General features: G+C 36.1%; 1 protein-coding gene across 2 annotated transcripts in view; it reads left to right on the plus strand.

The window, feature by feature from the left end:
- DNAJC24 (DnaJ heat shock protein family (Hsp40) member C24) overlaps positions 1 to 16,154 on the plus strand; it is a 61,395-nt gene that overhangs the window by 32,991 nt on the left and 12,250 nt on the right. For both annotated transcript variants that reach the window (XM_060018642.1, XM_060018643.1), the window contains exon 3: positions 11,361 to 11,499. In XM_060018642.1, the coding sequence (XP_059874625.1) occupies positions 11,361 to 11,499 (139 nt within the window). The remainder of the gene's footprint in view (positions 1 to 11,360; positions 11,500 to 16,154) is intronic.

Genomic DNA, 16,154 nt, shown 5'->3' on the forward strand with positions numbered 1-16,154 from the left:
GCTATGAGAAGCCCATGCACCGCAACAAAGAGTAGCCCCTGCTTGCTGCAGCCAGACAAAAGCCCGCGTGCAGCAACGAAGACCCAAAGCAACCAAAAACAAATAAATAAAATAAAATAAATTCATTTAAAAAAAAAAACCCACAATGAAGTATCACCTCACACTGGTCAGAATGGCCATCATCAAAAAGTCTACAAATAATAAATGCTGGAGAGGGTGTGGAGAAAAAGGAACCTTCCTACACTGTTGATGGGAAAGTAAGTTGGTACAGCCACTATGGAGAACAGTAGGGAGGTTCCTTAAAAAACTAAAAATAAAGTGAACCATATGAACCAGCTATTTCACTCCTGGGCATATATCCAGAAAAGATGAAAACTGTAATTGGAAAAGATACATGCACCCCTATGTTCATAGCAGCACTATTCATAGCCAAGACATGGAAAACAACCTAAATGTCCATTGACAGAGGAATGAATAAAGATGTTGTGTGTGTGTGTGTGTGTGTGTATATATATATATATATATATATATATATATATATATATATATATATATATATGTAACATGGAATATTACTCAGCCATGAAAAAGAATGAAATAATGCCATTTGAAGCAACATGGATGGACCTAGAGATTATCATACTAAGTGAAGTAAGTCAGACAGAGAAAGACAAGTATAATATGATATAACTTATATGTGGAATCTAAAAGAATGATACAAATGAACTTATTTGCAAACAGAAATAGACTCACAGACATAGAAAACAAACTTGTGGTTACCAAAGGGGACAGGGTAGGGGTGATAAATTAGGAGTTTGGGATTAACAAATACACACTACTATATATAAAATAGGTAAACAACAAGAACCTACTATATAGCACAGGAAACTATGTTCCATATCTTGTAATAACCTATAATGGAGAAGAATCTGAAAAAGAATATATATGTGTGTGTGTGTGTGTATATATATATCTGAATCACTTTGCTGTACACCTGAAACTAACATAACATTGTAAATCAAGTATACTTCAATAAAATTAAAAAAAAAAGCCAGGGTTTGGTAGAATGGGAGAAAATTAAAATCACAAGTTTATATCTGAAAAAACCAATAATTTTTGAAAAGGAGAGTGGCTATATTAACTTTGAATCCTAATAATTTCACTTAAATTAATTATAATAATACAGTCCTACTCTGTAAGATTAGCTGTGCCTTAGTCACACAAATTCTTGTGTCTGACCCTTAAAATATATACTTCAACATATTATTCATTTGAATAATATTACTTGATATTTTGTCTTTCAGTTTCTTCAAATATAAAACAACTTTTTAAGAGGTCTGCTAATTACAAGCTATCAATAAACATAGGTAATTCAGCATTTAAAAAAAAACAGGTATAGAAAGATACATACTTTGAGGGAGGTGGGGATAGCAATGAACCAGGGAAGATTATTTTGGGAAAGGAGATGTCCTTGTGGGGGGGTGTTGTTTGTTTTGGTTTTGTTTTTTAAATATATCAACTTAAGAATTTCTAGTTTTTCAAAGTGATGGAAAGTTAGGGTTTAATATGTATAATTGTACTATCTGTTCTGATTGATGATCCAAGGACAGTCTTTTTCCCCCTTGTTGTATAGTGCGTTTGAGAGGTTAATAACCATTGCCAATTACGGCAAGCAAGACCAAGAAGTGTAGTAGGAAGACTTTCTTGAACCTGAGGAGAATTAGATAAGGTGATTCTGTACTCCTTCCTGGTTTCCTCATCTATTTTCTTTGCAGGTAGACCCTTCTGTAGAAGGCTATTATGGAAGTTTGTTGTGTTGCAAAATGGCAGAGAGAAACTGCTCTCCTACAACCCTAGTTCTTTACTAGTTGCCTAAGAGACCCCGTTGTCTCCATCCTTAACTTCTAGAAACCTCAGAGGCCCAGTGGTGGGGAGCACTCATGCCCTTGGCCTCTTTCCTTCCAGCCACACTTGATTCTTCTTTTCTGGTGGGTGGTGGCAGAATGGGGTTTACAGGCAGAAATTCAGGCATCCCACTTGTGTCAGATGTGGAAGGAAAGTGAGGTCTCAGATATGAGCCTTGGTCTCTGCAGCAGGTAATCAGGACTCTACCAGTTCACTTCAGGTGGGGCAGCGGGTGTTACACTACAGGACCTCTTAGGATCTGGGGCATATTTTGGAGGAGTTTTGAGGGGAGATTGGAAGAGAGACGAGCATAAGACGGTGCTATGTGAGAGAAGGAGATGAAAAGGTAGAGTTGGGAAAGGCTTCGGCAGTGTTGGTGAGGGCCACCTGTCATAGTGTTTAAAGAATAAGAACAAAGAGATGGAGTTATTTGGAATTAATTTTTCTTTTTTAATTGGGGTATAGTTGCTTTGGAATTAACTTTTATTGACTGAACTGTAGTTCTTTTGAGAGGAGAGACAATGATGTGATAAGCACTTTAGGGAAAAGGTCCTTGGTTTTTATAAAATTATCAAAGATTAAGAATCTAATTTTCATGAAATATTTTAATGGAGCCTATATTTAATACTTTGATAAATCAAAAGCAGTTCTTCACCAGTAAAAATGTTGGGGAATGCTATTTTAGTTGTCACATATTACTGTGGTCATATTTACTAATGCCTATTGCATAATTCTGTCAACTTGACCTTTTCAATTTTATTTCACAACTGAGGTCCAAAGAAATGAGTTTTTATTATCTTTAGAGGTGATGAGTGCCTCAAAATGTAGTGATGACTGGACTCACAAAAGCATGGGAAGTCTAAATAAAAATGACCCACAATAAGCTTTTATTCAGTGTTTATATGTTTGCTGCATTTTGAAGTCCCTCAGTAGTATTCTGCATTATAATCTGTTTGGAAATGTGTATCTACTGTGATATTATGGAAATTCAGCATTGGTCCTATTGGGGCTTGGCAAGAGATACAGATACGGTTAAGATACAGTGTTGCACATATACAAAACTAGTGTGATGCCCTCTGACTAGGGATATTAAACACACCCTCATGGAAGAGGTACATTTGAACTAGTGGAGGATGTTCCATTGGAAGCAACAGCATAAGTAAGACATGGAAACAGAGAGGTATGAATGTTCAAGGGTGATATCTGAAGGTCTAGTCTAGAATGTGTAGAATGACTAGACTGACATAGATGGCATATCTATAAGACTTGTAATAGATAAAGCTTGAATGGTAGGTTGGGTTCTTTTATTGGAGGACTTTACTTGTAAGGATTAAATATCACTCATTTATTATGAAATATGTGGACAATTAAAATTTTTGAGGTGGAGAATAACATGGTCAGGGTTTTAAGTTAAGGCGAGTGAATTTGGAAGCAGGTAGATGCACTGGAGAGCTGTTAGAAGATGAATGCTGGAGACTAGGTAGGAGCTACTGTTGGTTTGAACTAGGTTTGTCATTAGGAATAGAAAGAACATTATGTAGGTAGAATCTACAAAATTTGGTGCTTAATGGGATGAGAAAAAGGGAGGTTACCCTGATATTGTAGCTTGGATTATTAGGAAATGTATTTTTCTTTCATGCATTCATTCAGCATTTATTAAGCTCGGTGGTGATCTTAACAGACAAGGAATTCAGCAGGAGAAGGAACTAATTTTAGAGTCTGGATGATAAATTGGGTTTTAGATGTGTTGAACTTGTAGTGCTAATAAGATAGCTCTTAGAAGATATTTGAAATTTGGTTCTGGAATTCAAGAAAGTGTGAAACTAGTGATGAGAGCTAGCATTCTGTTAATGGTACTAAACTCATTGTTAATGTATAGAGAAAAATCAAAGTGCTATATGCTCAGGGGCCACCTTGGTAGATCAAATAATATCAGCATGATGATGTGGGAATTTTTGTTTAATCAAATTTGCCCGAAGTCCTTTTCATAGTTGTTATTTTTTTTTGCAGTCAGTATTTTTTTAATCAAACAGTATAATCACAAATGTGTAGTAAAGGCTTAATATATGACCTCCTTAACTTTTAGTTTGATTTAACGTTTAAGTAGCAAGCTATTGGTAAAATAAAGCAATATTTCCTTTTAAAAAGGAATGTAAGAAAGGCATTTAAGCAGATCGACCTCTGTTTAGGTCCAATATTACCTTATTGTGTAGTGGTTAATTTACCATAAAACTGTCTTAGGCATTCACTGTAAAGAAATACCATTTCATTTCAATTTTACGTTGCTTAGTGAATAGAAAAGGTTATTTGGAAGTATGATTCATTTGGTAATATAATGAATATATTAATTTTCACTAAAAACTTTTAGAAGTTGCTAGAATTTTCACAATGTATTGTATTATATACTCTTTTCACAATTTACACATACTTCAATTTTCTTTCCCCTTCTAGTAGAAAAACACTTGTCTCTGTGTTTTCTAATAGAGAAACACTTGGCACTTGTGTTAAACCTATCAGTGGACACCATTGCAGTCTTCAGTAGCTGAAGACTCATACAAATTATACCCCCCTCTTTAAAAAAATTCAACAGGTTAAAATACCATTTGCATATTGTTCAGATTTCATCAGCTTCTTCATCACTGAAGTAAGTTGGCATTTGTGCAAACAATGAAATAAAGAGGTTGGCATTTATGATTACTGAACAAAAGATATCAAATATCGAAAAATTTCTGACTTGGTACACTTAATGTAATTTTCTTTGTGGTGTTATAGGTTAACAGTTGCGGAGTGTCACTTTTTTTTTTAGTATTTGGAGGAATGCATCTGTCAAGGGGAAATTTTTATCAAGCACTCATTTTCTAACTTGCAAATAATTCTTTGTTTTAAGCAGTAGAGGCTAACAGTGTGCTTCTCAGACTTTAGCATGCATAATAATTGCCTGGAGAGTTCGGTGAAACAGATTCTGGGGTCCCGCTCTGTAGGTTTGAGATGGGGCCATCTTCTAACGAACTCTCAGATAATGCTGATGCTGCAAATCTGATGACCGCATTTTGAGTTGCACTGAGCTGACACAATGTGACAGTCACTCCAGAATTAGGAATTTTGAAAGCACTTGGATTTACTCTATGGAGAAAATCTAAAATCAAAATAAAATGTTCCATATTGAACAACCCATTGCCATAAAATCTCAGCTAGTCAGAATTAAGAGTCCATAATTAAAATATTAGTTATCAATTAGATAGTAAGTAGATAGCACATACCAATTCTGTTAAAAAATTATTTTCTGTATATCTTTTGTAGTGTCATGAGTGATCCTTTATTTTTGTATCAAGACAGTTTTTTACTCTTTTGTTTGTGTTCATTTTTCTCATCCTCAATAAGTGGCTTGGGGATTTGAAAACCATAGGTCTATATAATTGAATAGTTTTTCCCTCATGTGAGGAAGTTACATAGACCGTAAAGTTGTGAGTGTCAAGTCAATTAAGAATAGTAAAATAGCACTTTGCTAAAACTTTGGAGATAGACAGCTTTGTCCTATTATAATAAAGAATCACAGAGAGATACTCTCTCGGTATTTTTAGTGTTGTGACATATTTATCCTATTTTAATTTTGAATGTACTTTAGTCCTCTACTCAGCAACACTAAACTTTTTTAAATGTTTTAAAGTTTTTGGAGGTTGGCATATGTACTTGAAAGTAAGTAAAACTATATTTCCATAAACTAGGCTGTAATTCAAACTTTTCACTAATTCATATCTGTCTTTTCATTAGTTTTCTATGTTTTCATTTTACTTTTCTCTGTTTAATATTGAAAGAAATTTCTCATTTTCCTTTGTGGCTTAGAAAGATTCATTAAATTCCTTTTAAAACATTTAGACATATTTGAAGGTATTTTTCTATGAGATATGGTCAACATACACTGAAAAATGCATGGATCTTAAGTGTTCAGTTTGGTGAAATTTGATACCATGTTGCTACCACCCCAAACAAGATATAGAACATTTCTGTTTTTCCAGAAAATTCTCTTATGTCCCTTTCTAGTTAACTTATATCCCTATACCCTGTTCCAACCTGGAAACCAACGTTTAACTTTTATCACTATAGTCATCCCTAGGTATTCTTGGGGGATTGGTTCAGGACATCCTGAGGATACCAAAAACCAAGGATGTTCAAGTCCTTTATATAGAATGGCATATCCAGAGATATGGAGGGCCAACTGTATAGATTTAATTTTGCCTGAATTTGGATTTCATATAAATGTAATCATATACTATGTACCCTTTGTTCTTGCTTCTTTTGCTCTACATAATATTTAATTAATTAATTTATTTAGGCCACACCAGGGCATGTGAGATATTAGTTCCCCAACAAGGGATTGAACCCATGCCCCCTACAGTGGAAACGTGAAGTCTTAACCACTGGACCGCCAGGGAAGTCCCAACATAATGTTTTAGACATTCATCTGTGTTATTATTGAGTGTATCATAGTTTTTTTCTTTTATGTTGTTGAATAGTATTCCCCTATGGATATACTATAGTTTATCCATTCTCCTGTTGATAGACAGTTATGGTTCCAGGTTGTGGTTGTTATGAATAAGAGTGTTAGTACATTCTTTGATAAGTCTCTTTGTGGACATACATTTTTATGTTTTATTTCTCTTAGGTAACTATCCAGAAGTGGAATTGCTTGACCACAGAGTAGATATGTGTGTTTGTTTATAACAAATTGCCAAATTGTTTCCTGCCAGCAACATATGAGTGTTCCAGTTATTCCATATTCTCATCAGCATTTGGTGTCATCAGTCTTTTTTATTTGAGCTATTCTATTAGGTGTTTAAAAGTATCTCATGATTTAATTTACATTTCCCTGATAATTAATGAAAAGGTTTGAATGTACATTCGTGTGTAATTGTCTATTCATGTCTTCTTTTGAAAAACGTCTGTTCAGGTTTTTCCCCCTGATTTTTAATTAGTATGTCTTTTTACCATCGATTTATAGGATTTTTGTTTGTTTGTTTATTCTGGATACAAGTCCTCTGTTAGATAATTATTTAGCCAGTATTTTTTTTCCCAGACTGTGGCTTGTCTGTTTACTCTCTTAATGGTATCTTTGATGAGCAGAAAATTTTAAAATTTGATGAAGTTCAGTTTATCCATTTTGTTTCATTATAGTTTGTGCTTTTTGTCAAAGCAGTCCCTGCCAAGGGACAAAGATATTCTCTGTGTTCCCTTCTAGAAGCTTTGTGGTTCTGTGTTTTATATTTATATCTATGATTCATCTTGAATTGATTTTTGTGTATGTAATGAGATTGGGATTGAGGTTAATTTTTTTCCACATGGACATCCAGTTGTTTCAACATCATTTGTTCTAGATTGTCCTTTCCCAGTTGAACTGCCTTGGCACCTTTGTTGAAAATCAAGTGACTGTATACATATGTTCTAGTTCTAGACTCTTCTGTTGCACTATTTTTATATATTTATGCCAGTACTACAGTCTTGATTACCATAGCTTTATATTAAGTCATGAAATCATGTAAGTCCTTCAACTATGTACTTTTTGAAGATTCTTTTGCCTGTTCTAGATCCTTTGTTTTTCCATGTAAATATTTTCATCATCTTGTCTACTTCTTCAGAGTGGCTCACTGGAATTCTATAGGAATTGCATAAAATTTGTGTATCAGTTTAGGAAATATGGACATGATCTTCCCATCATGAACATATTATTTCTTTCCATTTCTTTCCATTTTTTTGACCTTGAGGCTATTGCAATTGGTAATTTCTTAAACTTTAATTTTCCAATTGTTTGTTGAAAGATTTGCTGATTTCTTAATTTTGAGTTCCTTGTTTCTAGGTGACTTAAGTTCTTCCAATTCCAGCAAAATGCATTTCAGTTTAGTCCTGGTAGCAAATAGAAGTTAAAATAAATGAACTTTGCAACATTGATTTTAGTATATACCTATTCTGTTAATTAAGAGTATCAATATTTTCTATATTTGATTGGTGAGTGTTTTCCTCAGGACTCCCTGCTGTTTGTATGATTTAGCTGGCATTTTTCTAAAGTAAGAAAGCTTATGCTATCTTTTTGTGGCTGTTTCTGGCTCCTCAGTTAGTAAGTCAGACCCTGGAACACAGGATGCTATAGATTTTCTGTCTTTCATTTGGTCATTGAGTGAATGAAGTAGGAATAGCTTTGGGCTCTCAACAGTGGGAAAGTTTGGCTAGTGGGATTCAAAGTGAAGAAGAGCAAAGAATAAGCCTTGATGGGACTTGCTAGTGGTGCAGTGGATAAGAATCCTCCTGCCAGTTCAGGGGACACGGGTTCGAGCCCTGGTCCGGGAAGATCCCACGTGCCGTGGAGCATCTAAGCCCATGCGCCACAACTACTGAGCCTGCGCACCTAGAGCCCGTGCTCTGCAACAAGAGAAGTCACTGCAATGAGAAGCCCGCGCTGCAACGGAGAGTAGCCCCCGCTCGCCGCAACTAGAGAAAGCCTGCGTGGAGCAATGAAGACCCAACACAGCCCCCTGAAAAAAAAACCTTAAAAAATAAAATAAAATAAGCCTTGACAACAGAGGAAAATGACTGTGGTCCTTGTGGTGCTAGTGAATGCTTGAGCCTGCTTCTCATGGGAGGGCTCCAATATAGAAATAGTAGGAAAAATTAACGTTCATTGGGATCAGACAGTCTTGGAACCTAGTATTAGAGGCTTGATTTTTGTGTGCAGTAAAGAATCTTTGCATATTTTAAGTTAAGAATGTGCATAATGGACTTCCCTGGTGGCACAGTGGTTAAGAATCCATATGCCATGCAGGGGTCACGGGTTGGAGCCCTTGTCTGGGAAGATCCCACATGCCGTGGAGCAACTAAGCCCGTGTGCCACAACTACTGAGCCTGCGCTCCAGAGCCCGTGAGCCACAACTACTGAGCCCTTGTGCCACAACTACTGAAGCCCGCACGCCTAGAGCCCATGCTCCACAACAAGAGAAGCCACCACAGTGAGAAGCCTGCGCACCGCAATGAAGAGTATCCCCCGCTCGCTGCAACTAGAGAAAGCCTGTGTGCAGCAATGAAGACCCATTTATATATATGTGTATATATATATATATATATATATATATATATATATAAATGTACGTAATAATGACACCATTTTATTAATAGACCTTTAATTGAAATATCTTTAGAAGTTGTGTCTGTTATATTCTAGTTTTAAACTGTAGATGTATTTAGATTGTGTATAATTTCTTGTGGCTGCTGGAATAAATTACCACAAACTTGGTGGCTTAAAACAACAGAAATTTATTCTTTCACAATTCTGGAGGCTAGAAGTCCAAAATCAGTATAACTGGGCCAAAATCAAAGTATTGGCTGGGCCACCATTCCTCTAGAGGCTCTAGGGGGAGAGTCTATTCCTTGTCTCTTTTAGCATCTGGTGGCTGCCAGCATTCCTTGGCTTACGGTCTCATCACTCCAGTCTTTAAGGCCAATATTTAAAATCTCTCTGCACAGTCTTCACATCACCTTCCCCTCTGTGTGTCACATCGCCCTCTGCCTCTTTCTTATAAAAATTCTTTGATTATATTTAGGACCTACCTGCACAGTTCAGGATAATCTTCCCAATCTTTAACTTAATTCACATCTGCAAAGACCCCTTTTCCAAATGAGGTAACATTTACAGGAACTAGGGATTAGGACCTGATATTTTAGGGGGCTATTATCAGCCTACCACAGAATATTATCTTTTTTAGACCTTCATTTTGTTCTGGAACTTTCTGTCGAAGCAGATTGGACTGAGGATTTTGGTACCCCAAATGACATACTTATTTTCTTGCTATAACTTTAATTTTTTAATTAAAACCTATATCACAGCATAAAATTTATTGCATTCTATTAGCACAACAGAATAGATCTAAAAGCCTCAGATGGTGAATTACTTATTTAAAATAATAGGAAAATACCAAATTAGGGAAAATGATTGAATTGTGCTTTGACTACCATAGAACTGATATATGACTCAAAATTTAGTGATAGCTTTTAGTTTGGGGCAGCCAGGAACTAATTCTTGGTTTTGTAGGGCTTTCTTGGTCTGGTTGGTGTATGATTAGTCCATTGTGTTCTGTTCATTGTACCAAGCACTACTGGTTTCTGTAGTGGCCTATTAGAAATTACCTATCTTCTAGTCTGTACTTCCGTGATACAGCTGCTAGATTAGAATGGTTTCTCTAGGGCCTTACTCAATGTTAGCGGCATTCTGAGATTGTGTTTTCACATGTAAGTATTGATACATCTTAAATGTATACTAGTGGTGTATTTGAGCATGTTGCATGAAATAACATTGATTCATACCAAACTTGTTATACAGAACTTCTTCACATAGTGTTAGAAGATGGGTTAGGTAGAGAACTTAATGTAGCCTACTCTATTTTGGCTTTGGTACATTACATAATATCCTAGCTTTAAGGATTGCTTAAACCTCAGTATGGGAATAACTTTCATGAGCATCATTTGATAAATCATGGCCTAAAAAAGATGAAACAATAAAGCCTAAGTTTCCTTTTCTTCAGTCATTATATTAATTAGCTTAAATATTTAAATATTAATAGCTGATAGATTTGGGCATAGGAGGAGAAGAAAAGAAATAGTTTCCCAGAGGGAAAATGGAAGCCTGATTCTCTTTGTTTGCCCTGTAATCTTTCTCCCAGCATACATGATGTTCATTAGTTCTTCTGGGCAACCAAATATCACAATAGCCTTTGCTCTGCTAGTGAGGATCACCAGCAGTGTGGAGAAAGTTCAGCATGAAAACAAATGTAAGAAAGATTTACTAACCAATTAATTTGTATTCAAATGATGTTTTGTTGAGTTCTTTAAAATTGTTTCTTACAAATCTGCCCTGAAATAACCATTTTTCAATACAAATTTGTGTTTGGGGATTTATAACTTTAAAATCTTCAGGGCTGAGCCAGAAGATGAGAAGTGTTTTAATTTAAAGTAATAATTGTGTAATTTCAAAAGAAAAGCTAGTAGTAGTCCATTGTTATGATATCTACAGCCAAGCGTATTGTATAAGGAGAGCTTCATACTCTGTACAGAGTTTGTACTCTTCCTCTGTCAGGTCCTGCTCGTCTGCATGTACCTATTTCTGTTTGTGTTAGTCATCCTCTCTGGGTAAATTGTCCATGAGACCAGTGATTCCATCAGCAAATTATCCAGAAAATGCTGTTTTTGCACATTGTGGCAGATCATGTCACGGGTGGATTTATAGCCACTCCAGTGCTCTAATTAACCTGGCAGTTGTCTCCGGTGCCCAACACTGTTGTTTCGTTGCTTGGCATCTTAGTTTTCATCTTCTCATTACCTTCTCTCTTAACGAAATCTCAGATTTAGAGTTTTTTTTTAACCTATCCCCCCACCCTCTCTACTCATCACCCCCCCCCCTTGTTTTTGATTGGCAGTATCATCCGGATAAACAAAGTGCAGATGTACCAGCAGGAACAGTGGAGGAATGTATACAGAAGTTCATCGAAGTTGATCAGGCATGGAAAATTCTAGGGAATGAAGAAACAAAAAAAGAGTATGACCTGCAGCGGCATGGTAGGTACTTGTGGTGAGGAGCCCCAGCACATTGGCAGCTCTGTGAAGCACAGTCTGCAGCCATTTCTGGGGGACGCTTTTCAGCATTTGCACCAAGTTGTTATTGCCTCCTTTACTCCTTCCCTCCCGTCACTGTTTTTAATTATGCCCTATTCTTAGTAGCGATTACTATGTATCCATTGAGAAGTCAGCAAAACTACTAGGATGTGGCTTCTTGTGAAGCCATGAAAGCTACTTTTTATAACTAATGAAAAATGCTTAATTACACATTCCTAATTAATACGTTTTTTATGTTTAAAAACTTCTTTTTATTAAATTTAATTATGTACTGATTAAAATTTTCATTGAGTACTTTTAAGACTATATACTGTATAAATGACAATCTATAGGAAGATACTATAAAGGATAACATCTTAAAGCACTCTTTGCTGTCTCTGAACTTGTTTTAGGCTAGGTTTTCATGATTATCTCCAGGATAAACTATATTCTTTGTAAGATTGTTATAAATGATATCTTAGGAACGCACATTTCCTAAGCAATTTTAAAAGTCATTTCTTTTATGCATTTTAGAAAATAGCTTCTTAAAACAGTGACAAGCTCTTGTGAGAAAGAAAGGGACAAATGTAGGTCAGGTTTGTCACACATGGACTGCAGTTACGCGAAGTGATAGGCTGTCTTTCAGCCCTGGCCTTGGGATAGCAGTCCCTCAGCCTTCTATCTGAACCTTCAATATGCACCCTACATGCTAATGGGGGGAGTCGATAATCAGCCACAGCCTGTGGGGAAAACACTCAATTGCACTCTGCCATAGCGCACCAGGCTCAGCATTGACTCACATGTGTTGATAAAAGCTCACTGTCTCTGTACTTGATTATTGAATCTCCTCCCATGCCCTGCACCAGTACACGATCAAACCTAACAAAATGATTGTAAGGCTCCTACTACTAAGGTTATGAAAATTTGATTTGAGAAATAAGGCTTTATTTCTAAGATACAACATTATAGGTTAAAGCCAACAATATATATAGAATATCCATATCTGTTTTCAGAGGGAGTTGTATCAGTAAAATTAAGTCTTTCTTACAGTTAGTGTGTGATTCCTTTGTGGAAAGACTTCATAAGCAATTTGCTTATGTACTGGGGTATTAGTTTTTAATAGTCACTTTCATAATACTAATCATCTCTAAAGCCCTTCTACTTTTTTAAGACTGATGAACTTAACAGTACTTTTTAAAAAATGTTAAGAAACCAATAAATATAACTTTGCAATGAATTTGGATTAATTTTCAAATATGGCTTGAATATTGGTCCTCCTTCTATTTGGTGCATTTATGTGCATCTTTCCAATGTTGTATTTCTTCTGTAAATTCTTGCACTTCTGGCAAAAGAATGTAGAGGTGGTTTCATTTGAGGATGAATTCTATCCATAGATACATCTTTCTGACCTTGCTTCACATGGTAAAATTTCTGTGAAAGTGTAGAAACTAATAAACATGGATGTATTGTGTGTGAGAAGTTACCTATGTTTCTAAAGTGACCAAGTTCTACTGTAGATGAGAGTCTCTCATGGTGCTTTGCACGTCTTTACCAGTGTTTATTCTGGGGTGCTGATTTGCTTAAGGTGAGGATAATCCACAAAACTGTATCTTAAGGAGTGTAGGGTGTGTACTTGCACTGTTGCTCTGCATTTTTGCCACTCCACAGCTTGGTACTATTAAGAACTTATCAGTGGGCTTCCCTGGTGGCGCAGTGGTTGGGAGTCCGCCTGCCGATGCAGGGGACACGGGTTCGTGCTCTGGTCCGGGAAGATCCTACATGCCGCGGAGCGGCTGGGCCCGTGAGCCATGGCCGCTGAGCCTGTGCGTCCGGAGCCTGTGCTCCGCAGCGGGAGAGGCCACAACAGTGAGAGGCCCGCATACGGCAAAAAAAAAAAAGAACTTATCAGTGAAACTGACTAGAAACCTACTGTCAGACAGAGAAAAGAGGTAGGGAGAGATCAGGAATCAAAAAATATTCTCCCTTGCTAGGATATTGGGTGAGTAAGACCAGAAATGGGAGAAATAGGAAGCAGGGTTAAAAGTGAGCAGTAGAATTACATGAAGGAGGTTTAAGAGATGTTAGAAGAACAAATAACCAACATCTTCAAGCCTTTCTCACTGCCTTTGAGAAGTCTTTGCAAATGTGGATTTCTTTTGAGCTTTGAATCCTTGGTTTAGAGGTTTTAATTGAAGGAGCTCTAGCCTACTGCATCTCAGGAGATTCTTATAACTCATTGACGAGGTCACAACAAAGTTTAGACAAACCAAATACAGTGAGGTTGGGCTTGATTCATGATTCCAATAAATAGGCAGATCTTCTGGGAATTTATATGATGTCTGTCTGCTTTGCATGTTTTTCAGGTGGGTGAGCTTTTCTAGAAGGACAGTAGAAATACAAATTTTCATGACATTTTAGTACCTCAGATCTAAGTACTAAATATTTCCTTCATTACCAGAGGCTCCAAATAGTGAGAATGCTTTGTTTCAGTTTTAAATTGAAATTGGCTTGCTGTTTAGATAAGGAATAGAAGTTTCTTATCCAGATACAACTTGCTGGTTTTAAGCCTTTCATACTAGAGCTATTTCAAAAATCTCATAATAAACCTGGTTTTGTATTGTCATTTCTCTTGATTACCGACATTAATTTTTACTTCTTTACCCATCTTCAATAAATAGCTCCTTGAAAGAAGGAAATGAACTTGAACTTCTAACACTGAGGATTTAGATTTGATAGAAGGAAAAACTTTGAGAGTGATAATTTGTTGAAGACCAGGATAGGTTACCAAGAGAGAGAGTTGTTATAACCAGGTCAAAGCACTCTTTTTTTCTGGGTCAACCCCTGGGGACATGGAAATAGCTTTGTTATACAGAATCCTTTTTGCATGTGGTGATAGTTCATTATAGAACTTTCTTTTCATGGTGTGTGCTTTAAATATGTTTGTTTCCTGCCCTGCATTAACGTATAGTATAAAATAAGTTTGCGTTCTGTATACTTGGAAAGGAGGCAGGAGATGTTTTACTGGCGGATGTTGAACACTTTCTCATATTTCACAGCTCAAAGTTGGTGCTCTTTTGTAAGGAAAGCCTCATAATATTACCTACAACCATTTATTTCTGTAAAAGATCGTTTAAAGGAGCCCTTGAAATCCATATTTTTTGCTTCACAAAAGAATTATCAAAAGAAATAGTCTAGGATAGGTGACCTAAAGTAAAGTACCTGTGTTTTTTCTCCCTCATTTACACTTCTGTATTCTTGGTTGACATTTTAGGGCAGTGTTGGCCAGGCTCATTAGAAAAGCAAACCTAATAAAAGATTAGTAATATTCAGTTTCTAGATATTATGCATTTTGAAAGCAATGTTAACTAGTGAATTTAATCAGTAAGTTCCAGTTGGACATATTTAACTTATTGTTTGTAAGGATGCTTCCAGACTGCTTCCTATGTTCCCTTGAAAGGCATGTAGTTATTCAAGGTTAGGCTTTGCACTTCAGACAACCAGATGAACACTTTGGAAAATCTTTTTAGGATTTATAAAATGTTCATATGAATAATATCTATTGAATAGATTTTTGTGCCTTTATAATTCTTGTGGGGAGTTTTCTCATACATTAAGCGCATTTAAAAACATGTCAGAAGTATATCACGAAAAGAATAGGAATCGTGATTCAATAGCTTTGTAGTGTGGTTCACACAGATCTCTGATGTCTAGGTGGCTGTATGGAGTGACACAGCTTATGAGTTAGGTTACTTCACTGTGATCTGAAGAGGAACAGACCTTCAAATGAAGTCAGTCAAATTAAATTATGTTGTAAAAACATAAGTGGATTGTGTCTGGAGTCCTTGCTGGTATATTGTTTTATATTAAGATGTACCTTGTTTCTCTGTTAGTGAATTATTTTGGTGATGTGGTGCCTTCATGCTACACAATTGGCCAAGTGCTTGGATACCCAAGACAGCTGGGCTCTGAAGAGGATTGAGCCAAACGTTGTAAAGTTAGTGTCTTTACTTAAAGCTAATCAGCTATACTCTCCTTACCTAGATACAAAAGGTCGTTTCAGTTGTTGTATTATACAGTTCACTCCATCCCTTTATTAGGATAAATATTTGAGAATGGGAGATAAATAAGTAAATCTTGGACCAGATGAGGAACGTACCTTAAAACCCCACCAACATTTATGTGTCAGAGAACTGAATCAACATGTAATTTCTTAAATTTAAAATAAAAGTACTTGCTGAAAAGCAAGTTAACACTAAAGACTGATTAACTCCATAAAAAGCGAATTAATACTTTTAAATGTAGATAATATGAATTTGGGTTATCTGTTTCAAATAATGACTTAAGGCCAGTGGATGTTTGTGTAAATTATGTGCTAAAACTGACCCTTATAAAATACTTGTATTAGTCAGATTAGGGTTTCCATTTATGGTCATATCCGTTTTTCCATTTGATTTTAGGAATTTGAAAATTGGCTATAAAAATGTGCTTCAGGTAAAACTTGAAGATAAGCATCAGGGGGCATGTTTTTTTGGTGACTGTTTCTGGGAAAAGTAAGTATGTGAAATGATGCAGAAAATCCATCTAGACAGTTAGAGACTTGCATTTCTTCAGAGAGGGAA

Source organism: Delphinus delphis, chromosome 8, assembly GCF_949987515.2.
Source record: "Delphinus delphis chromosome 8, mDelDel1.2, whole genome shotgun sequence".
Taxonomy (NCBI): domain Eukaryota; kingdom Metazoa; phylum Chordata; class Mammalia; order Artiodactyla; family Delphinidae; genus Delphinus; species Delphinus delphis.